Source organism: Aspergillus tanneri (assembly GCF_003426965.1).
Source record: "Aspergillus tanneri strain NIH1004 chromosome Unknown AapTan_7_pilon_pilon_pilon, whole genome shotgun sequence".
NCBI lineage: Eukaryota > Fungi > Ascomycota > Eurotiomycetes > Eurotiales > Aspergillaceae > Aspergillus > Aspergillus tanneri.
Window position 1 is genome coordinate 2,613,636 of NW_022984634.1, and position 15,327 is coordinate 2,628,962.

A 15,327-nucleotide genomic window follows, 5' to 3' on the forward strand; every position below is an offset into this window, starting at 1 on the left:
GAAACCCCCCGCTCAAGTAAACACATCCGTGGCATATCTCTCCTTGGTCTTCAGACCTTCCAAGAATTCCTCCGCGGCTTCATCTTCATCAACTCCCTCGGGAACATCCTCCCCGCGTTCCCGCGCTAGACGATAATGTTCCCGTCGCTTTTCGAGATACATGGTTTTACAGGCTTGACGCACGCCCTGACCGACATTGGTTGTTCCACAGACGTAGACCCGTGCTCCCTGATCGAACAGCTCCACGAGTTCTTTGCGGTCGTCCAGCATCAGATCCTGGACATGACGACGGGACGTTTCATCCACCGGTCGACTGTAGGCGTATCGGACGTCGACGGCGCCCTCGGAAGCCCATTCAGCGAGTTCCTCCGAGTGGATGTCGTCCTTGCCCTTGGTGCGACAGCCAACGTAGAGAATCGCCTTTGCGGCTTTTCCGACATCCGGGTGTTCCTCGTTCGGGCCCATGGGGCTGCGTCGGCCGCGGATCTTCTCCACACGATCCATGATGAAGCCACGGAATGGTGCCAGGCCGCTTCCTGCGCATGCCATGATCATCGGGGTGTCCAGGTCGATGGGTGGCTTGAACCCAGTGTGCGATGCACGGACAGAGATATGTGCGCGGTCTTCGGGCTGCAGCTCAGACAGGTAGGTGGATGCAACACCTACGTACTGTTCGTCCTCTGAGGCCAGGGATGGAGCGTTAAGGACGGAGAAGGTGATAGAGCACTCCGTGGGGTCCACCAGGGGTGAGGATGAGATGGAGTACTGGCGCACACGCATGGGAGGCAGCATACCTAAAAAGTCGGCAATAGGCATCTTGAGAGAGGGGTATTTCATGATAATGTCAAGGGGACTAAGACGCTTCTTCACGACTTCCTCGGTGAACCGGGTCGGGCTAGAGGCGATATATTGCAGCTCCGCCTTGATGTCGGCGTCCGTGGTAGCAACGTTCGCGATTGTGGTTAGATCTCGCTTGGATGCTGGTTGAGATAGCTCCACGTACGTCGAAAAGAGTTCAAAGGCGGAGATTGGAGTGCCCAACGGGATAGCAGTAGGGCCGTTAGATGTCCGCGACGGCTTCGACACCGTCAGCATGGCGTCAGATGGGAGGTCGAAGCAGCGAATAGCTCGATGGACGATATGTCTTGGGTTCGTGGGAAGTACGGCAAGATAATCGCCACATTGGTAGGTCATATCCGCCGGAAGCTTGAATCGCACCACCCTCTTTTCCGGGATACCGGGTGCGGTGAGGAGCTTATTCTCAATCACGGCTCCTTCATGCAGCTGGAGACCCAAGTTGGAGGCGCGCACTCCAGGGCTGACTTCAACTTGAAACGTCGATTTGTTTTCTTTAGCTTTGGACTCTGAGCGGCCGAACTTGGAGGTAATCGCAGGCCAGAATGCTGATTCGCCCCAATTATCAAAATCGGTGAACATATCGGATTTGGCGGCATCGGCGACTCCAAGGTCACAGAGACGGTTTCCACCACGCTCTTCTACAAGTTGGTTGATGATTTTTGGGATCCGGTGAAAGGTAGCATGCCAGTCATCTAGTATCCGTGGTTAGTGCAAATGGTAGGAGTAAAGGTACAATGGTGGGTACTTACGATGACCACAACCGAAAACAGCATACTGAGTCCCCTCGAGTTCCTTGTCCTTCAAATTGCTGAGCCACTCAAAAAAGTGAGCGGCATTATCCGGGGGCTGGCCTTCGTACGACGCCGAGATGAAGACGACAGGGTCATCTTTAGGGACATTCTGCATGGCCGAGTCCAGAGACTTGACCTCGGCCGCAAACCCATACCCAAGGGCATCGTCAGCGAGCCTCCTGGCAAACGCCTCGCAGGTTCCAGTGTTGCTGCCAAAGAAAATATACATCGGCTTTGCGCCACTCGCCAGGGTGGCTTTCTTGCGATCTTTGCCTGTAGCGTCTGAGTCGATCGAGGGAACCTCGCCGCTGTTCAAGAAGTTCCCTAGTTTTGTTGCATCCAGACCACCTCGTAGTGCCGCTCTCATGTGGAAGCCATCTGGCTTGATAGTGAGGGTTTGTTTGAGCCGCAGATCGTAGCTGGGGTCATCCATCTGGAAGTTGAAATTCTGCAGTAGCATCGCCACCAACAGCAGGACCTCTTGCCACGCAAATGGGCGTCCAATGCAGGCTCGCATGCCGTTCCCAAAAGGCTTCCATGCATTTTTCGGCAGCTTTTCGAACTCCGCGTCCAACATTCTCTCCGGCCTGAATTCCTCTGCATCTTCACCATAAACTTTAGGATCCCGGTGCAGTTTGCCCAAGATGATCACGATCGCCTCATCCTCCGACAAAGCATATTTCCCACCTCCCAAGGTGACGGGATCCTCCGTGTTCTTCGTAGGATGCGCATGGAAAGCAATCAAAGGTGCCGGAGATCGAAGTCGTAGGGTCTCGCGCATCACCGCCGTAATATACGGCAGCTTCGAAAGATCCTCTACGGTGATTTTTCGCCGCCCAATCACTGTGTCGACTTCTTGCTGTGCCTTCTGATACGCACTTGGGTTCTTGAGCAAGTAGTAAAATAAAAAGGAAAGCATGCCAGAAGTAGTCTCGTGGCCTGGAAAAAAAAAAAAAAAAAAAAAAAAAAATGTTAGCCAAGAAACTTCAGTAAACCGGTAGCACCCATACCAGCAATTAGAAATGTGATCATGTTATTTATAATAGAGGCATCTGAGAGTCCTTGACCAGTCTTAGGATCGCGACCTAGGATCAGAGCATTCAGGAGGTCCTTCTTGTCTTCGGGGTTGTTTTTTCGCGCATCGACCAGTTCTTGGGCCAGCTTTCGCAGAAAAGTGATATCGTTCCAGTATTTATTGTTGTCACTGGTAGGGAGGCTATTCATGAGCGCGGGGCGCCGCGCCCTGTCACCGGACCCTTGGAGCAGGGTGACCATAGCTTCAATGAACGGATGCATCTCTTCCTGATAGAATGAATTGAAACGGGTACCCATGGCACAGAGGGCAATCGTGTCGAGGGTCAGACGTGTGAAATCGTCAGTAACCATGATGGGGGCATTGGGACCCTGGCGAGCCCATTTCAGGGTCAGCTGGGTGGCGATGTCATACATATCTAGACGAGTCAGCCCCCTTATTGGCCTGATGAAGCTAATGGAGCCAGAGAGACTCACCATCGAACATCGCGCGAATCGTGAGCGGACCAAATGCAGGAACCAAAACTCGGTGAGCGATTTCCCAATTCTCCTCCCCCGGATAGTGGGCTGTGAACAGGCCGTCCTCAACACCATTGCGGATTTCTTTCAAACCGGCTGTAACCTTCTTTGTGAATCTTTCTTCGTTGCAGACCTCATCGACCAGCTCATGGGTGCTGATGAACACTCTTGGTTGACCAACCATGGACAAGCGGAAAATAGGGCCTTGGGAAAGTCAGTAAGGTGCTCGGAATTGGAAGGCCTAGGTATCCACTGAAATCAAGGAAGCACATACCATAATTATCTGCCAATAAGGAGAAGCTTTGTTCTGGCACCTCGGGGTCGATATCCAGCACATTGCCCAAGAAGGGTATCCCTCTGGGTCCTGGAATTGGGATATACTTTAAGTCGCTCATGGCGACCACCGACCGATGCCGTATTTCTGTAGAATTGGAGAACGAATGCTTCTTCGGTCGCTTCTTGCTGACCTCAAGAGACTTAGGGTGGGAGTGGGAAAGGGAATCCTAGGCAACAACACGGATACTGAAATTGAGGACGCTCTTGGGGAATAAATCAGGAGATGATGTGCAGCCAGGAGGAGGGGCGATTCGTATTTAAAAAGTATACAAGTGACGTGCCACGTGTGACGTAGACTGTCGCATTGGGAGAATACATGGCCGCCTTTTCTTAGGACCAAGGTACGGAGTAGACCGGTGGCATACCCTGATTTGGAAGTGCCTCGGGAGTGGAGTGGATTATTATAGAATTGTGCTGGTTGGGTCATAGGGGTGCATACATACGGAGTAGTGCATCCTGCACACGGAGGATTTCGATCGAGATCCACCACTTGGCAGCTCTCAAGTTTCACTCTCAACGTCCCACCGGGCAGCGTAATAACTTTAGTGGCATTCTGTAGTGTAACATGTGGAGAATGGCAGTATCGGACACCACCGTCTCCATCGGGGTCGCCGAGGCGATGATTACATAAGAATCTTCGCCATTTTGGGCACGACCTGGCGCCGCTTTTAATCATCAGGAATCCTTGCTGCGTGTGCCAGGGTACAATCCTACTAGTAGACTTTCTGATAACTCGGACTTGGTAATGAACAGCACTAAGCCCCCATACCCCGCAAAGCCGTTAGAATCGCTCCTTTCTGCTCTAACGAGAACCACCCTAATTGGGCTTCACCACAACGATTATCTTCAATCTCCTGTCGCGTAGCCCATAGAAACGCCTGGTGTTCCTGTGGATCGAGGACAATCTTATCCGAGTCTCCCATCTGATCATTGTCCACGACGACGAGGAAGATAAATATCTTCCATTTGGTCAAGTTGATCTCGCATTCGTATTCACCAGTCAACCTTTCAACGGCTGAAGCCCGCAGCCCAGTTTCTTCCCACAGTTCGCGGACAACGCAGTCGATGATGGTTTCGTCTTGACTGGCGGTGCCGCCAGGCACCTCCCATATATCGGGGAACTCGTCGTCTGAAGCCCGTTGTATTAGTAGCACTCGGCCTTGGTAGATGATTACGGCTGCACTAAAGATCCCACCATGTCGGTAGCAAGGGTTTTGCGATAGATAGTCTGCCACGGAAATGTCGTAGGATTTAAGCGCGGGGTTGGTAACATATGAGGATGGTGGTGACGGATGTCGAGAGCCCGTAGCCATCTTCTTGTCTGCTTTCTGTATGTTATGGATGGTGATGTGCGTGCGTGAGTCACATTACGTGAGTGACTGTAGCCTTTCACCAATTAAATATCCCAAATATCCCGGTCCTGATACGGGACGGACAATTCCCATCCGGCCTGGACCAGTCCTTGTCGTGAAAAGAATATTCGATGATAACTGCAGTGTTTGAATACCAGATACCTCGATCTTGTTTATAGTTCAACCCAGAAAAGCATAGGTTCTTCTGATTTCCGTACACATTCAACAGATATCATAAGGTATCAACACATACACTTGATCTGTTCTATAAAGCATAAAACTCGAGGCCTAGGCATTGTATTTTAGTTCAGCCTTATATGATCTTCATAACAACTATCACGGCGGAACTGGTTCTCCCATTGAAGGTGCGTGTCCTGAGAGTATGGGTGAGTGGCCTTAGTGCTGGGTATAACTTTTACGGCACTGTATACCAAAACTAAGTATGGATGCACTATAAGATCAGATTGCTGCTCTAACCGAGGGCAAAAACTTGGCGCATACCCAGTCCAGTTAGCACTGTACCTTCACATGGATGTTCAAATGTTGGGAGCCAGTGGAGACCGACATGTTATGCATCTTCATTTGGACTTCGCAGATTCTAGAATAAGGGAGGGCTTTTGGCAATATATTGTTTTGGCTAGTCCTATGTCGACCATGGAAGTGTCTCAGAATCCACGTATAATATGATGGTCTTCCCAGCCAAGATGGCTGAGATTCATGAAACAAATTTATTTGTCTCGTATGGCTATGCTGGCTTGGCATGATCTCACCATTATATCGGTGGAGTTGATTGATCCCATTCAAAACTGTTGATGGTATTGGAGTCTGCATAATAATTTATGTTCAGAAATAGTCACTGAATTCCCCACTTGAATTCTGTTTGAGTGGAAATACGGATTCATGCCTGAGGCAGTGCATCCTTAAGGATAGCTGAGCGGTCGAGAGGGGCAGATGGAAGTCTTGAAAGCGTGCATACTTCAACTTCTTCTTGCTTCTATCCCAATCTTCCCTGAAGCCTCTCCCAGCGAGCGTCGAATCCTCGTGTTTCTTCTTCGCTTAGCGGCAATTGCTATCCGGTCGGCCGTCCAACCGAATAATGTCATCACTCGGGGAAATGCTACGATTCGCCGAGGTAGAGTCATAACCTGCTACTTCCCACATTCTATGCATACCCTTCAACAGTCATTTTGGAAGGACGAGATCAGGCATTCTTTCATAATTATGTCCAGGACTGCTAGTGTCCCCATACCAAGTGGTGAGATTGCAGGTGTACAACCCATCCAAGACCGGACGGCCTTCTCGGCGAAAGACACTGTGTCGTACATCTGGAAAGGATTAGGACTCCCAGATGAAGCGCTACAGTCTCTTCAGATTAGCGGCAATGAGAATCACCTTCCGTCATCCTTCAAGATCACTGATCTTGCTCAAGCTTCGATTGGATTGTCTGCCTTACTTGCGGGCTTGATTCATGCCCGGCGCAATGCCAGTCCCGTTCCGATCGTGAGAGTTCTTCGTCAACACGCTGCCATTGAATTCAAGTCCGAGAGACTATATACCATAAATGGCCAGTCTGTCCCGTCAGTGTGGGGCCCTATCGGTGGACTGCATAAAACGGCAGATGGTTATGTACGGGTCCACGACAATTTCCTTCACCACCGCAACGGCGCAAAGGCTTTACTAGGATGCTCGCCAGACGCCGATCGCTCGGAGGTAGCGGCCAAGATTGCAAACTGGCGATCAGTCGACCTTGAATCAGCTGCAATCAAGTCCGACTTGGTGATTTCCGCCCTTCGCAACTACTCTGAATGGGACTCTCTGCAACAGGCACCGGCTATATCCGATTTCCCCATCCTCCTCCGTCGTATTGGGGATGCCCCAGTTGGGCTGCCAGAGGGGATGCGCGAACCAAAGGCAGACAAATGTCTTCGGGGGTTACGTGTGCTGGAACTGTCGCGAGTGATCGCAGCCCCGCTCGCTGGAAAGACACTGGCCGCTCATGGCGCGGACGTTCTCTGGGTTACAAGCCCTAATCTACCAGACCTGCCAGAGCTCGATCGTGATCTGGGTCGCGGGAAAAGAACGGTCCAGATGGACCTACTAACGCCGCATGGTCAAGAGGATCTTGCTACCCTCCTCCAGGATGCCCATGTCTTTCTGCAAGGCTATCGACCTGGAAGTCTTGCGTCCCGTGGATTGTCATCGGAAGTACTCGCCCAACGATTCTCTGACCGTGGGATAATCTGCGCCAATATGTCGGCATATGGACCGACAGGTCCCTGGGCTAACAACCGCGGGTATGACTCGCTGGTCCAGACGTGCTCCGGCATGAATGTTTCCGAAGCCGAGCACTACGGTGCAGGTGAGCCCGCCCGAGCGATGCCATGCCAAGCCCTAGACCATGCAGGAGGCTATTTCCTTGCAGCCGGCATCCAGGCGGCCCTGTATAAGAAAGCCAACGAGGGAGGGTCCTGGGAGGTGAACGTCTCCCTGGCGGGTGTGATGAAGTATCTGCGGTCGCTGGGACAATTCGATGGAAAGACTGGCTTCCAGGCGCCGGGTTATACGAGCATCGCTGACGTACCTCCTGAGTATCTGGAAACGAGAGATACTGTGTTCGGGGAGATGACGGCTGTGCGTCACTCTGCTATGATTCAGGGAGTTGAAGTTGGCTGGGATATCATGCCGAAGTCGCTGGGATCGGATGAGAAGAGGTGGCTTTAGCTTATATTTAGGTTGCCTAATCAGGTATGTTAGGGTAATTTTCTCAATTTAAGGAACTTTACTTTCATATACATGTTTCAATGCTGCCGTTATGGACGGGCTGCGTTTCCAGATAGCTATAGAACATATTCACCGGGCCTTCACGTTATGGCCTAAAGACGCAGAATACAACTGCCGCTTCAATAAAATTAACACTGGCTGCAATTTGAGGTGGCTACGAAACTAAATTTTGTAACCTAGGCCCTATATACGTGATCTATGGACGCTGAGAGTGGCCGCCTCGGGTTCTATCATACATGTCCAAGTGCATGATCTCTGCATGAAATAAAGAGCGAGAATGTATGGAATGAATTCCCTTGTTGACACAGTAACACTCAAAATCAGTTTTTCCCCAGAAGACCTTGCTGGGTCCAAACCTTGGCCAACAGCGCCACGAGCCCTCCAAACAGACACATGGCACCGCTGAACATGGACGCTTCGAAGTATCCGCTGTACCTATTCACAATGGCCCCGTTCAACGGCGGGCCAATCAGGCCTCCCAGACCGGCGAGGGCCATGCCCATGCCCATGTAGGTGCCGAGGTTGCGCGCATCTTGCAGACACAGAGAGATGGCAGCGGACGCCCCCGAGATGATGGCGCCTGAACAAAATCCAAAGAAGATTGAGTACACAATCAAACTAGCATCGCTCGTCACGCTGTTCATACAGAAGATGATGATGCCGGAGGTGGCACCCCCCAGTGCGAAAGTATTTATGCGGCCGTATCTGTCGGCGAGAATGCCGGGGACAATGCGGCCGAATGTGGAGGCTGCGTTGAGGATCGCGAGCAGGTAGCCGGCTAGGGTTGGGTTCATGCCCTGTGAGGTGGCGTATGTGGGGAGATAAAAGAATGGAGTGAACATGCCGATGAACATGAAGAACATGGCGGTGATAAGCAAGTCGAAGCGAGCGTCTTTGAAGGCCGACAATATCCAGAACCGAGTCTTCCGTGGCGGCAGACGTGGCCCAATAACTACCAAGGCAAACGCCATTAAAGGCAGTGTCACAAAGCCGATCACGCGCACCGACCATCCAAAGCCGAGCGAGGAGCTGTTCAGCATTTTAGACAATGCGATTGGGATGATGATGCCGCCGATGGATGATCCAGACACGGCCAGGCCCAGTGCAGCGGCGCGATTCTTGTCAAAGTATTGTGACACGGCGGCCACTGCCGGGATCTGCAGAAGGCCCATGACAAGGCCCATCAGTACACCCTGCACGAGCATCGCCTGCCAGTACGTCTTGCACAGGCTCAGTATCATCATGGCGAAGACGTATGCGACCCCCGCCGGGCGCATAATCTATCGACAATTCGTGTCATTTCCTAAACCGTCACCACAGGTGAGAGACATACCTTTATGCCAAAACGATCAAACAGCGGCCCACCAACCATGCCAGAAAAGAACTGGAGAAACGCCGCCAGAGAGCCAATCCAGGAGATCTTGGAAGCCGACTCGCCTTGCATCTGGTGAGTTATGTAGTACTGTTCGAACGTGCCGAACGAGTTACAGAAGCCCAGGGTGCAGAAGAAGATGGCCCCTCCGCCAGCTGCGACGAGCCACGCACGGGTACCACCTTCGGGCGCAGGCTCGAATTCAAGTGTGTCTGGAATTGCCTTCTCGTCGTCGCCCTCCATGCTCATCATTGAGCGCCCTTTTACCGCAGATGTCATAGTATGAAGCAGATATGGTGGGTGTGCTGAAGGAGAGACCTTGCAAGCTATGGCTAAGTATAGAAGTAAGAACGCCAATATGAGTACAAATAAGCGACATATTGAACCTCAACGACTTACACACAATTTATATACATCCCCCCTACATAGCGGATATACTGGGCGGACTCGGCGCTGGGAGCGGAATCGGCCATTGGACTCGGGTTATGGCGAGCGATTCGGACTACTAGTGCAATTGCCGAGTCTCATCCACGCATGGCATGGTAGATGGCTTCATATTTCCTCAACATACAGCCTGCATTACTGAATTGCCCCGGGCGACTCTAGCATATGTATTCACAGTAGCTCAATAACTAACCAGAGGCAGACATGACCCAGCCCGACAGGCGGCGCAGACGGCCAGCAGTGTAAGTGGAGATCCCTCATTAGGGTGCATTGCGCTAACAGCATACACACAGCTCATGCACCCTATGTAGAAGACGAAAGATCCGATGCAGTCGAGAAACGCCTTGCAGCAACTGTCGGCGGTCCAGAAGCGAGGCTTGTGTCTATGAGAACCCCAACCATCCTCCGCCACCTCCTCGGCGCCATCTTGGTCAGGGTCAGGGAACAGTCTCTGGCTTGGCCCTGGGGTCTCGAGAGCCAATACCGATGGAGGGAGCATCCAGAACAAGTGATTCAGCGTTCCCAAACTACTCATCAGGCTCACTGGTCACCGGTTCCACAGGCGTGTCGATGTCCCCAAGCCCGTTATCTGCTCAAGCTGCCGAGTCGATGCGATTGATGCTCCGAATTGGACAGCTTGAAGAGCAGTTGTGTAGATCAACTTTGAGGCATATTCAATCTCCTGCTTCGGCATCGAACCTGAACATCGAAACGACGAGCTCAAGCCTGGGTGGAACGTTCCACGTGCTTAAAGAGAGTGGCTCGGATGGCCAGCCTCAGACCATTGCCCGCAGCGTTACACATAAATCACGTCTGTTCGGCCAGAGCCATTGGGGGGTTAATGGAGTTCTCCTGGTGAGATTTCAACTGTATTGAATGGGAGTGTTGCCTAACAAGCATAAGATCCGTGACGTCCTGGAGGCGATTGAGCCCCATCTGCGACAAGAGATATCGAACGCCGGGTCCGGCATAGAGAGATGTAAATCCTTGGCCAGAGTCATCAAAGGGCGACGAGCGCCTTCGTGGCCCTCTCCACCTACGCCCGATTTACCTCCTAAAGACGTTTCCGACACGCTAGTTGATTGCTACCTCCGGACCACTGAGGCTATCTATCGAATCTTGCATGTCCCTACCTTTCGCAGGGACTATGAGGCGCTGTGGGTCTCGAATTCCACACCCGACACGGCGTTCTTAGTCCAACTTAAGCTCGTACTCGCCATTGGCGCGGTTACATACGATGAGCAGTTTTCACTGCGGACCTCAGCTGTCCGATGGGTTTACGAGGCCCAAACCTGGCTTTCGGAGCCTAGGTTCAAGTCACGACTGGACATCCCATCTCTGCAGACCAGCCTCCTTCTTTTGTTTGCTCAAGAAAGAGTAGCAACCGGCGGAGACTCGATGTGGGTTTCGGTCGGCGCACTGCTGAGGAAAGCAGTCTACATGGGCATGCATAGAGATCCCTCTCGCCTACCCCAGAGGACGGCGTTTGTTGCTGAGATGCGCCGAAGGCTCTGGAATACGATCCTAGAGCTCGCTCTGCAGTCCAGCTTAACCTCCGGAGGGCCTCCTTTTCTCTCTCTTGACGATTTTGACACAGCACCTCCAGGTAATTTCGATGACGACCAGCTGATGGTCAACGATCCAGTGCCGAAACCGACGGAGGAATTTACACGGGTGTCCATTGCAATAGCGCTCCGCAAGACCTTTCCACACCGTCTTGCTGTGACCAAGTTCTTGAACGATCTTGCGTCCACTGGCACATACGAGGAGACGCTTCGGCTCGATGCAGAGCTGCGTGCGGTATACAAGGCTCTCCGTCAAACTATGCAAAGATGCAGCAGCTCGGACACGCCATCCTCTCCCTCACAGTTCGAGATCTGTACGGTGGATTTCCTCATGCATCGGTATCTCTCGTCTCTTCACGTTCCCTATTTCGTCCCGGCACTACACCAGACGGCTTACGCCTTTTCCCGGAAAGTGGTGGTTGAGTCGTCATTCAAAATCTTCCGCGCGGCATACCCGTCTTCTCCCATCATGGCCACCCAGCCCCGCGATGATGCGACCCCATCTGACTGGAACGATCTGTCGCGACTTGCGGTCTGCAGCGCGGGATTCTATCCAACCGTGGTTATCCATGCCGCTTATCTCATCGGAATAGAGCTCCGGGCACAACTGCAGGAAGAGGAAAGTCTAGGCCCCGTGCCTTTGCGACCAGACTTGCTCTCTGTGCTAAGCGATGCAAAAGCGTGGTGTCTGCAAGTTATCAAGGCCGGAGAGACCAACGTCAAGGGCTACCTGCTCGTGAGCATGATTGTGGCACAAGTCGAAGGACTTAGGCGCGGGTTGTCGAGGGAAGAGACCGCCAAGCTGTTAGTCCAAGCGGCGGAGAACGTTGAGAAGAGATGTCTGCCGCTTTTGGAAGAAATGGCAGCAGCTCAGGGCCAGGGGGAGAAAGCCGTGAAGGAGCTTCAGCAGGGGTCATGGACGACTCCGGTCGAGGCGATAGAGGACTGGGACTTTATGGTGAGTAGAGTCATGTCATCGTACTTAGCTACTAGCAGTCGCTGACGAGCAAAGGCATCCGATTCCCTGTTTAATCCGGGTACCGATCCAATGAGCTGGATGTTCAGTAATATCAATCCAGACGTGGCGTCTCTTTGGTAACGATCCGGGCCAGGAGCAGCATTTAGCCTGATTGATGATACTAATGGTTACAAAGATCTGCGCCGAAAAATTAAGGATCCAGAAAAACCAATGGAAATATTAAGAATCGAAATGCCTGGAGAGAACTGGGGAGACATGGCAAAGATAAGAATATACAAGCAACGAAAACCTCTCATCCTAAGAGAATGTAGACAGGTACAATATGGACAAGACTATCAGGGATATGGGGGAAAGAAAAGATTGTGAAGATGGATCATGAGTCCGACCCTACCACACTGACACCAAAACCCCAAGCCTCGAAACACCAACCCATGCGACTTTGGCCAGCAAAGTCGGTGCGAGGAGCCTTTGCTCGACTTTTGCAACCCCACGCATTTCTTGGGTAGGAAGGCGGACTCCCTAACAGAGCGAGCGGAACGAATTTCTTTATTTCATGAATGGATGAATGGATGCAAGGGCGAATCCCGTAACAAACCCCTTTGCTACGCTACCGGTTTGTATCCCCTATGCTTCCATTCGCTTTGTTTCCAGTCCAATTGGAAATTGTTCATCTCGGTCCGATCCGTGCTCCATTTGGCGTCATGGAGCGCATGCTCGAGACGACCCCTCTTGCGCTGCCGCAAGAAAAAGAAGATGAAACCAACGATGAGAATGACTCCGCCGGCTGCAGCTCCGCAGTAGATTCCAACCTTGGCGGCAGTGGGCAGTTCGGCCCACTTCTCCGACATTGACTTCGGCGGTGGCTTGTTAATCTGTTCGACAGCGGTTGAATTACCCCTGATCATCGGTGAGTTCTCACGTTTCCTTACGTGGAGGATGGGGCATGGAAAGGGAGGAAACCTACTCGACAACCTTGATACTTTCCCATGAGCCGGAGTGGTCAGTGTATTCATACTCCTTGCCTGTATGAAAGTCATGGACGCGGACTTTCTGCACCACCATTGTGTACGGGCCAGCATTGTAGTCGACCTCACCGCCTGCCCACTCGATGGTTCCTTTCTTATTACCGGAGTCACCGGCCGGCCAGATGCCGTATCGAACATTACTAGGAGTTTGCGGGAAGTTTTTGCCACCCAAGGCGTCCTCATATTTCAACGAGCGTACGAGACCGCCATCAATCCACCATTCGAGCTTCTCCTTGCTCCAGAAGGTCGTGTAATTGTGGAACTCGGAGTCGGCATTGGCCACGCTGTGTTTCCCACCGCGGTCGAACGAGGAATCGTTACCCTTGCCAAAGTAGTTGGACTGCACCTCGCCGGTGTTGGAACCGATCCATTCCCAATCGATCTCGTCGCGGTCGGCAGATTGAATGACCACGCTGCTGATGATCCCGTTTCCTTTGGCCATTTTCACGTGCGACTCGACAATACCGAAGAAGATGTGGAAGTTCGATTGGAGCGTAGGGGACTGCATTTTCGTTTTGATGGTGAATTCGGCGCCATCCTCGGTGTTGTAGATACGACCATTAGTGACGTTCCAGATCGTATCATCCAGGGTCTGATTGAATGTCCATGTGTGGTTGGTGCCGAGAGCCGGCGCCGCCGGGCAGTCTTTCTTGAGAGGATCGCAGTCGGTGAAGGTCTGCGCCAGGACGGAGCCGATGGTGATGGCCCAGAAGGCTAGTCGCCAAAGGAATGACATAGTGGGTTGGAAGAAGAAAGAACGAATTTCCTTGTTGGCCAATCCTTCCTTGTTTAGTTGGTATTCTGCTACCGTAGATCTTAGTTGTTCGAGTACGTACTCCTTCCCAGGAGAGAAGCCGAAGGGGCACCAGACGGGGAATGAGGGAGTCGAAAGCTGCGGGAATCAGTAAGGAGCGACGGTTGAGAGGAAGAAAGAAAGAAAGGATGCGCGATTGAATCGCACAAGGAGTGATGCCCACTCGAAAGAAGGGGGTATCAAAGGGTGTATCAAAGGGGGATGGATGGGACGATCGATGAAGAAGAGGAATTAATTGGAGGGAAGCAGGGAAGAAACCTTCTTAGTTTACAGAGTAATACTAATGATTAATCATGTCTATTCATCTAATTTGTGTTATTTTCGTTACTAGTATGATATTATTATTAGCAGGACTGTGTTGCCCTTTTTTTTTCCTGTAGTTGATGCAACCAGTTCCACGCCAACTAGTTAAGGGGTCACCCCAATCCCCCCTTAGTGGCACCTCTGCTCCTGGAATGGACTAGGCAGACTCGGCAGCTAGCCCTCCTCAGTAACTAGCTTAATCCCTGTACCTGAGCTAGCCGGATATGGCAAGGTGTAACCAAGCCCTCCGTCAGCCACTGGCAAGTGCTTCACCAATCGATTGGACCACTGCCATCCACATAGCAGTGGGGGGCCAATCGTCGCGTTCTGCAGACTGGACTGGTTTTGGGGAGTGTTTCATATCTGTTAGTACTTACTATACTGTGTATATCCTCTGTACTGTACTCTGTAAGGCACTTGCAGTTCGTAGTCCTAACACTAACAGTTACTGCCTAGACGCTACCGTGCAACGTCTGTGCCTCCCTAAGGATCGTGTGGATATGATGACGGCCCCTTCCAGGAAGTCCCAAGAATCCAGCGCCGACGGCTAGATCAGCCACTGGGATACTGAAAGGAGGCCGATTTAAAGAGCCGAAACTAGTGGCGTCACTGGATCAAAGGCAGCCCATCTGGAAATCAAATGCGAGCCTGGGTACGTTCTTTATTGGTCAATGAGAATACTCTGTACGGAACTACGTGCCTAGATGCCTACTACTGAAGCTATTAAAGTTACATCTTGGTGTGTAGGTACGCCCTTCCTGACTGCTCGATATGACGGACGTCCGGGGATGGTTAACTTTAGATAGAGCCCAGGCACAATAACCAGCGAGGATGATCTAGTCGACTACTTTTATTATCTATCACCGAGAAGGTGCCACCGTATACATATGTAAGTACCAAGCATGTCGACCATCATAATGTTAACAGAGATTGGATAGTTGTCAAACCTCCTATTCCGGCACATCTTCAACTCTTCGAAGCACCATCGATCCGTCACACCTCAACCCTCTACGTATATACATAGGTAGGATTGTCGGATGTTCGGATCCCCTGAGCCCTGATAGCTCTAACGGTGGATACTCGATCCACTCTTTTTTTTTTTTTTTTTTTTTGGTAGGACCACATCGGAAGATGACTCGATTGAAATCATCGATAA

The 15,327-nt window shown here is 51.7% G+C and overlaps 6 protein-coding genes across 6 annotated transcripts; 2 read left to right on the plus strand and 4 right to left on the minus strand.

Annotated features, from left to right (window-relative positions):
* Positions 1 to 12: 12 nt before the first annotated feature.
* ATNIH1004_007463 (bifunctional cytochrome P450/NADPH--P450 reductase) lies at positions 13 to 3,595 on the minus strand (the record flags this gene model as incomplete). Its single annotated transcript, XM_033572086.1, has 5 exons — positions 13 to 1,550; positions 1,608 to 2,588; positions 2,660 to 3,100; positions 3,159 to 3,404; positions 3,475 to 3,595. The coding sequence occupies 5 exons, from the start codon at positions 3,593 to 3,595 to the stop codon at positions 13 to 15; spliced, it is 3,327 nt and encodes a 1,108-aa protein (XP_033425401.1).
* A 654-nt stretch (positions 3,596 to 4,249) lies between these two features.
* On the minus strand, positions 4,250 to 4,849 carry ATNIH1004_007464 (NUDIX hydrolase; the record flags this gene model as incomplete). Its single annotated transcript, XM_033572087.1, has 2 exons — positions 4,250 to 4,257; positions 4,306 to 4,849. The coding sequence occupies 2 exons, from the start codon at positions 4,847 to 4,849 to the stop codon at positions 4,250 to 4,252; spliced, it is 552 nt and encodes a 183-aa protein (XP_033425402.1).
* A 1,260-nt stretch (positions 4,850 to 6,109) lies between these two features.
* Positions 6,110 to 7,609, plus strand: ATNIH1004_007465 (CAIB/BAIF family enzyme; the record flags this gene model as incomplete). Its single annotated transcript, XM_033572088.1, has 1 exon — positions 6,110 to 7,609. One exon carries the CDS (start codon positions 6,110 to 6,112, stop codon positions 7,607 to 7,609), a length of 1,500 nt encoding a protein of 499 aa, XP_033425403.1.
* Positions 7,610 to 7,989: 380 nt separating this feature from the next.
* On the minus strand, positions 7,990 to 9,320 carry ATNIH1004_007466 (MCT family MFS transporter; the record flags this gene model as incomplete). The annotated part of the gene is made up of 2 exons (XM_033572089.1): positions 7,990 to 8,949; positions 9,003 to 9,320. 2 exons carry the CDS (start codon positions 9,318 to 9,320, stop codon positions 7,990 to 7,992), a joined length of 1,278 nt encoding a protein of 425 aa, XP_033425404.1.
* Positions 9,321 to 10,055: 735 nt separating this feature from the next.
* ATNIH1004_007467 (fungal specific transcription factor domain-containing protein) lies at positions 10,056 to 12,180 on the plus strand (the record flags this gene model as incomplete). The annotated part of the gene is made up of 3 exons (XM_033572090.1): positions 10,056 to 10,340; positions 10,389 to 12,008; positions 12,130 to 12,180. 3 exons carry the CDS (start codon positions 10,056 to 10,058, stop codon positions 12,178 to 12,180), a joined length of 1,956 nt encoding a protein of 651 aa, XP_033425405.1.
* Positions 12,181 to 12,631: 451 nt separating this feature from the next.
* ATNIH1004_007468 (glycoside hydrolase family 16 protein) lies at positions 12,632 to 13,790 on the minus strand (the record flags this gene model as incomplete). The annotated part of the gene is made up of 2 exons (XM_033572091.1): positions 12,632 to 12,926; positions 12,994 to 13,790. 2 exons carry the CDS (start codon positions 13,788 to 13,790, stop codon positions 12,632 to 12,634), a joined length of 1,092 nt encoding a protein of 363 aa, XP_033425406.1.
* Between the last annotated feature and the right edge of the window lie 1,537 nt (positions 13,791 to 15,327).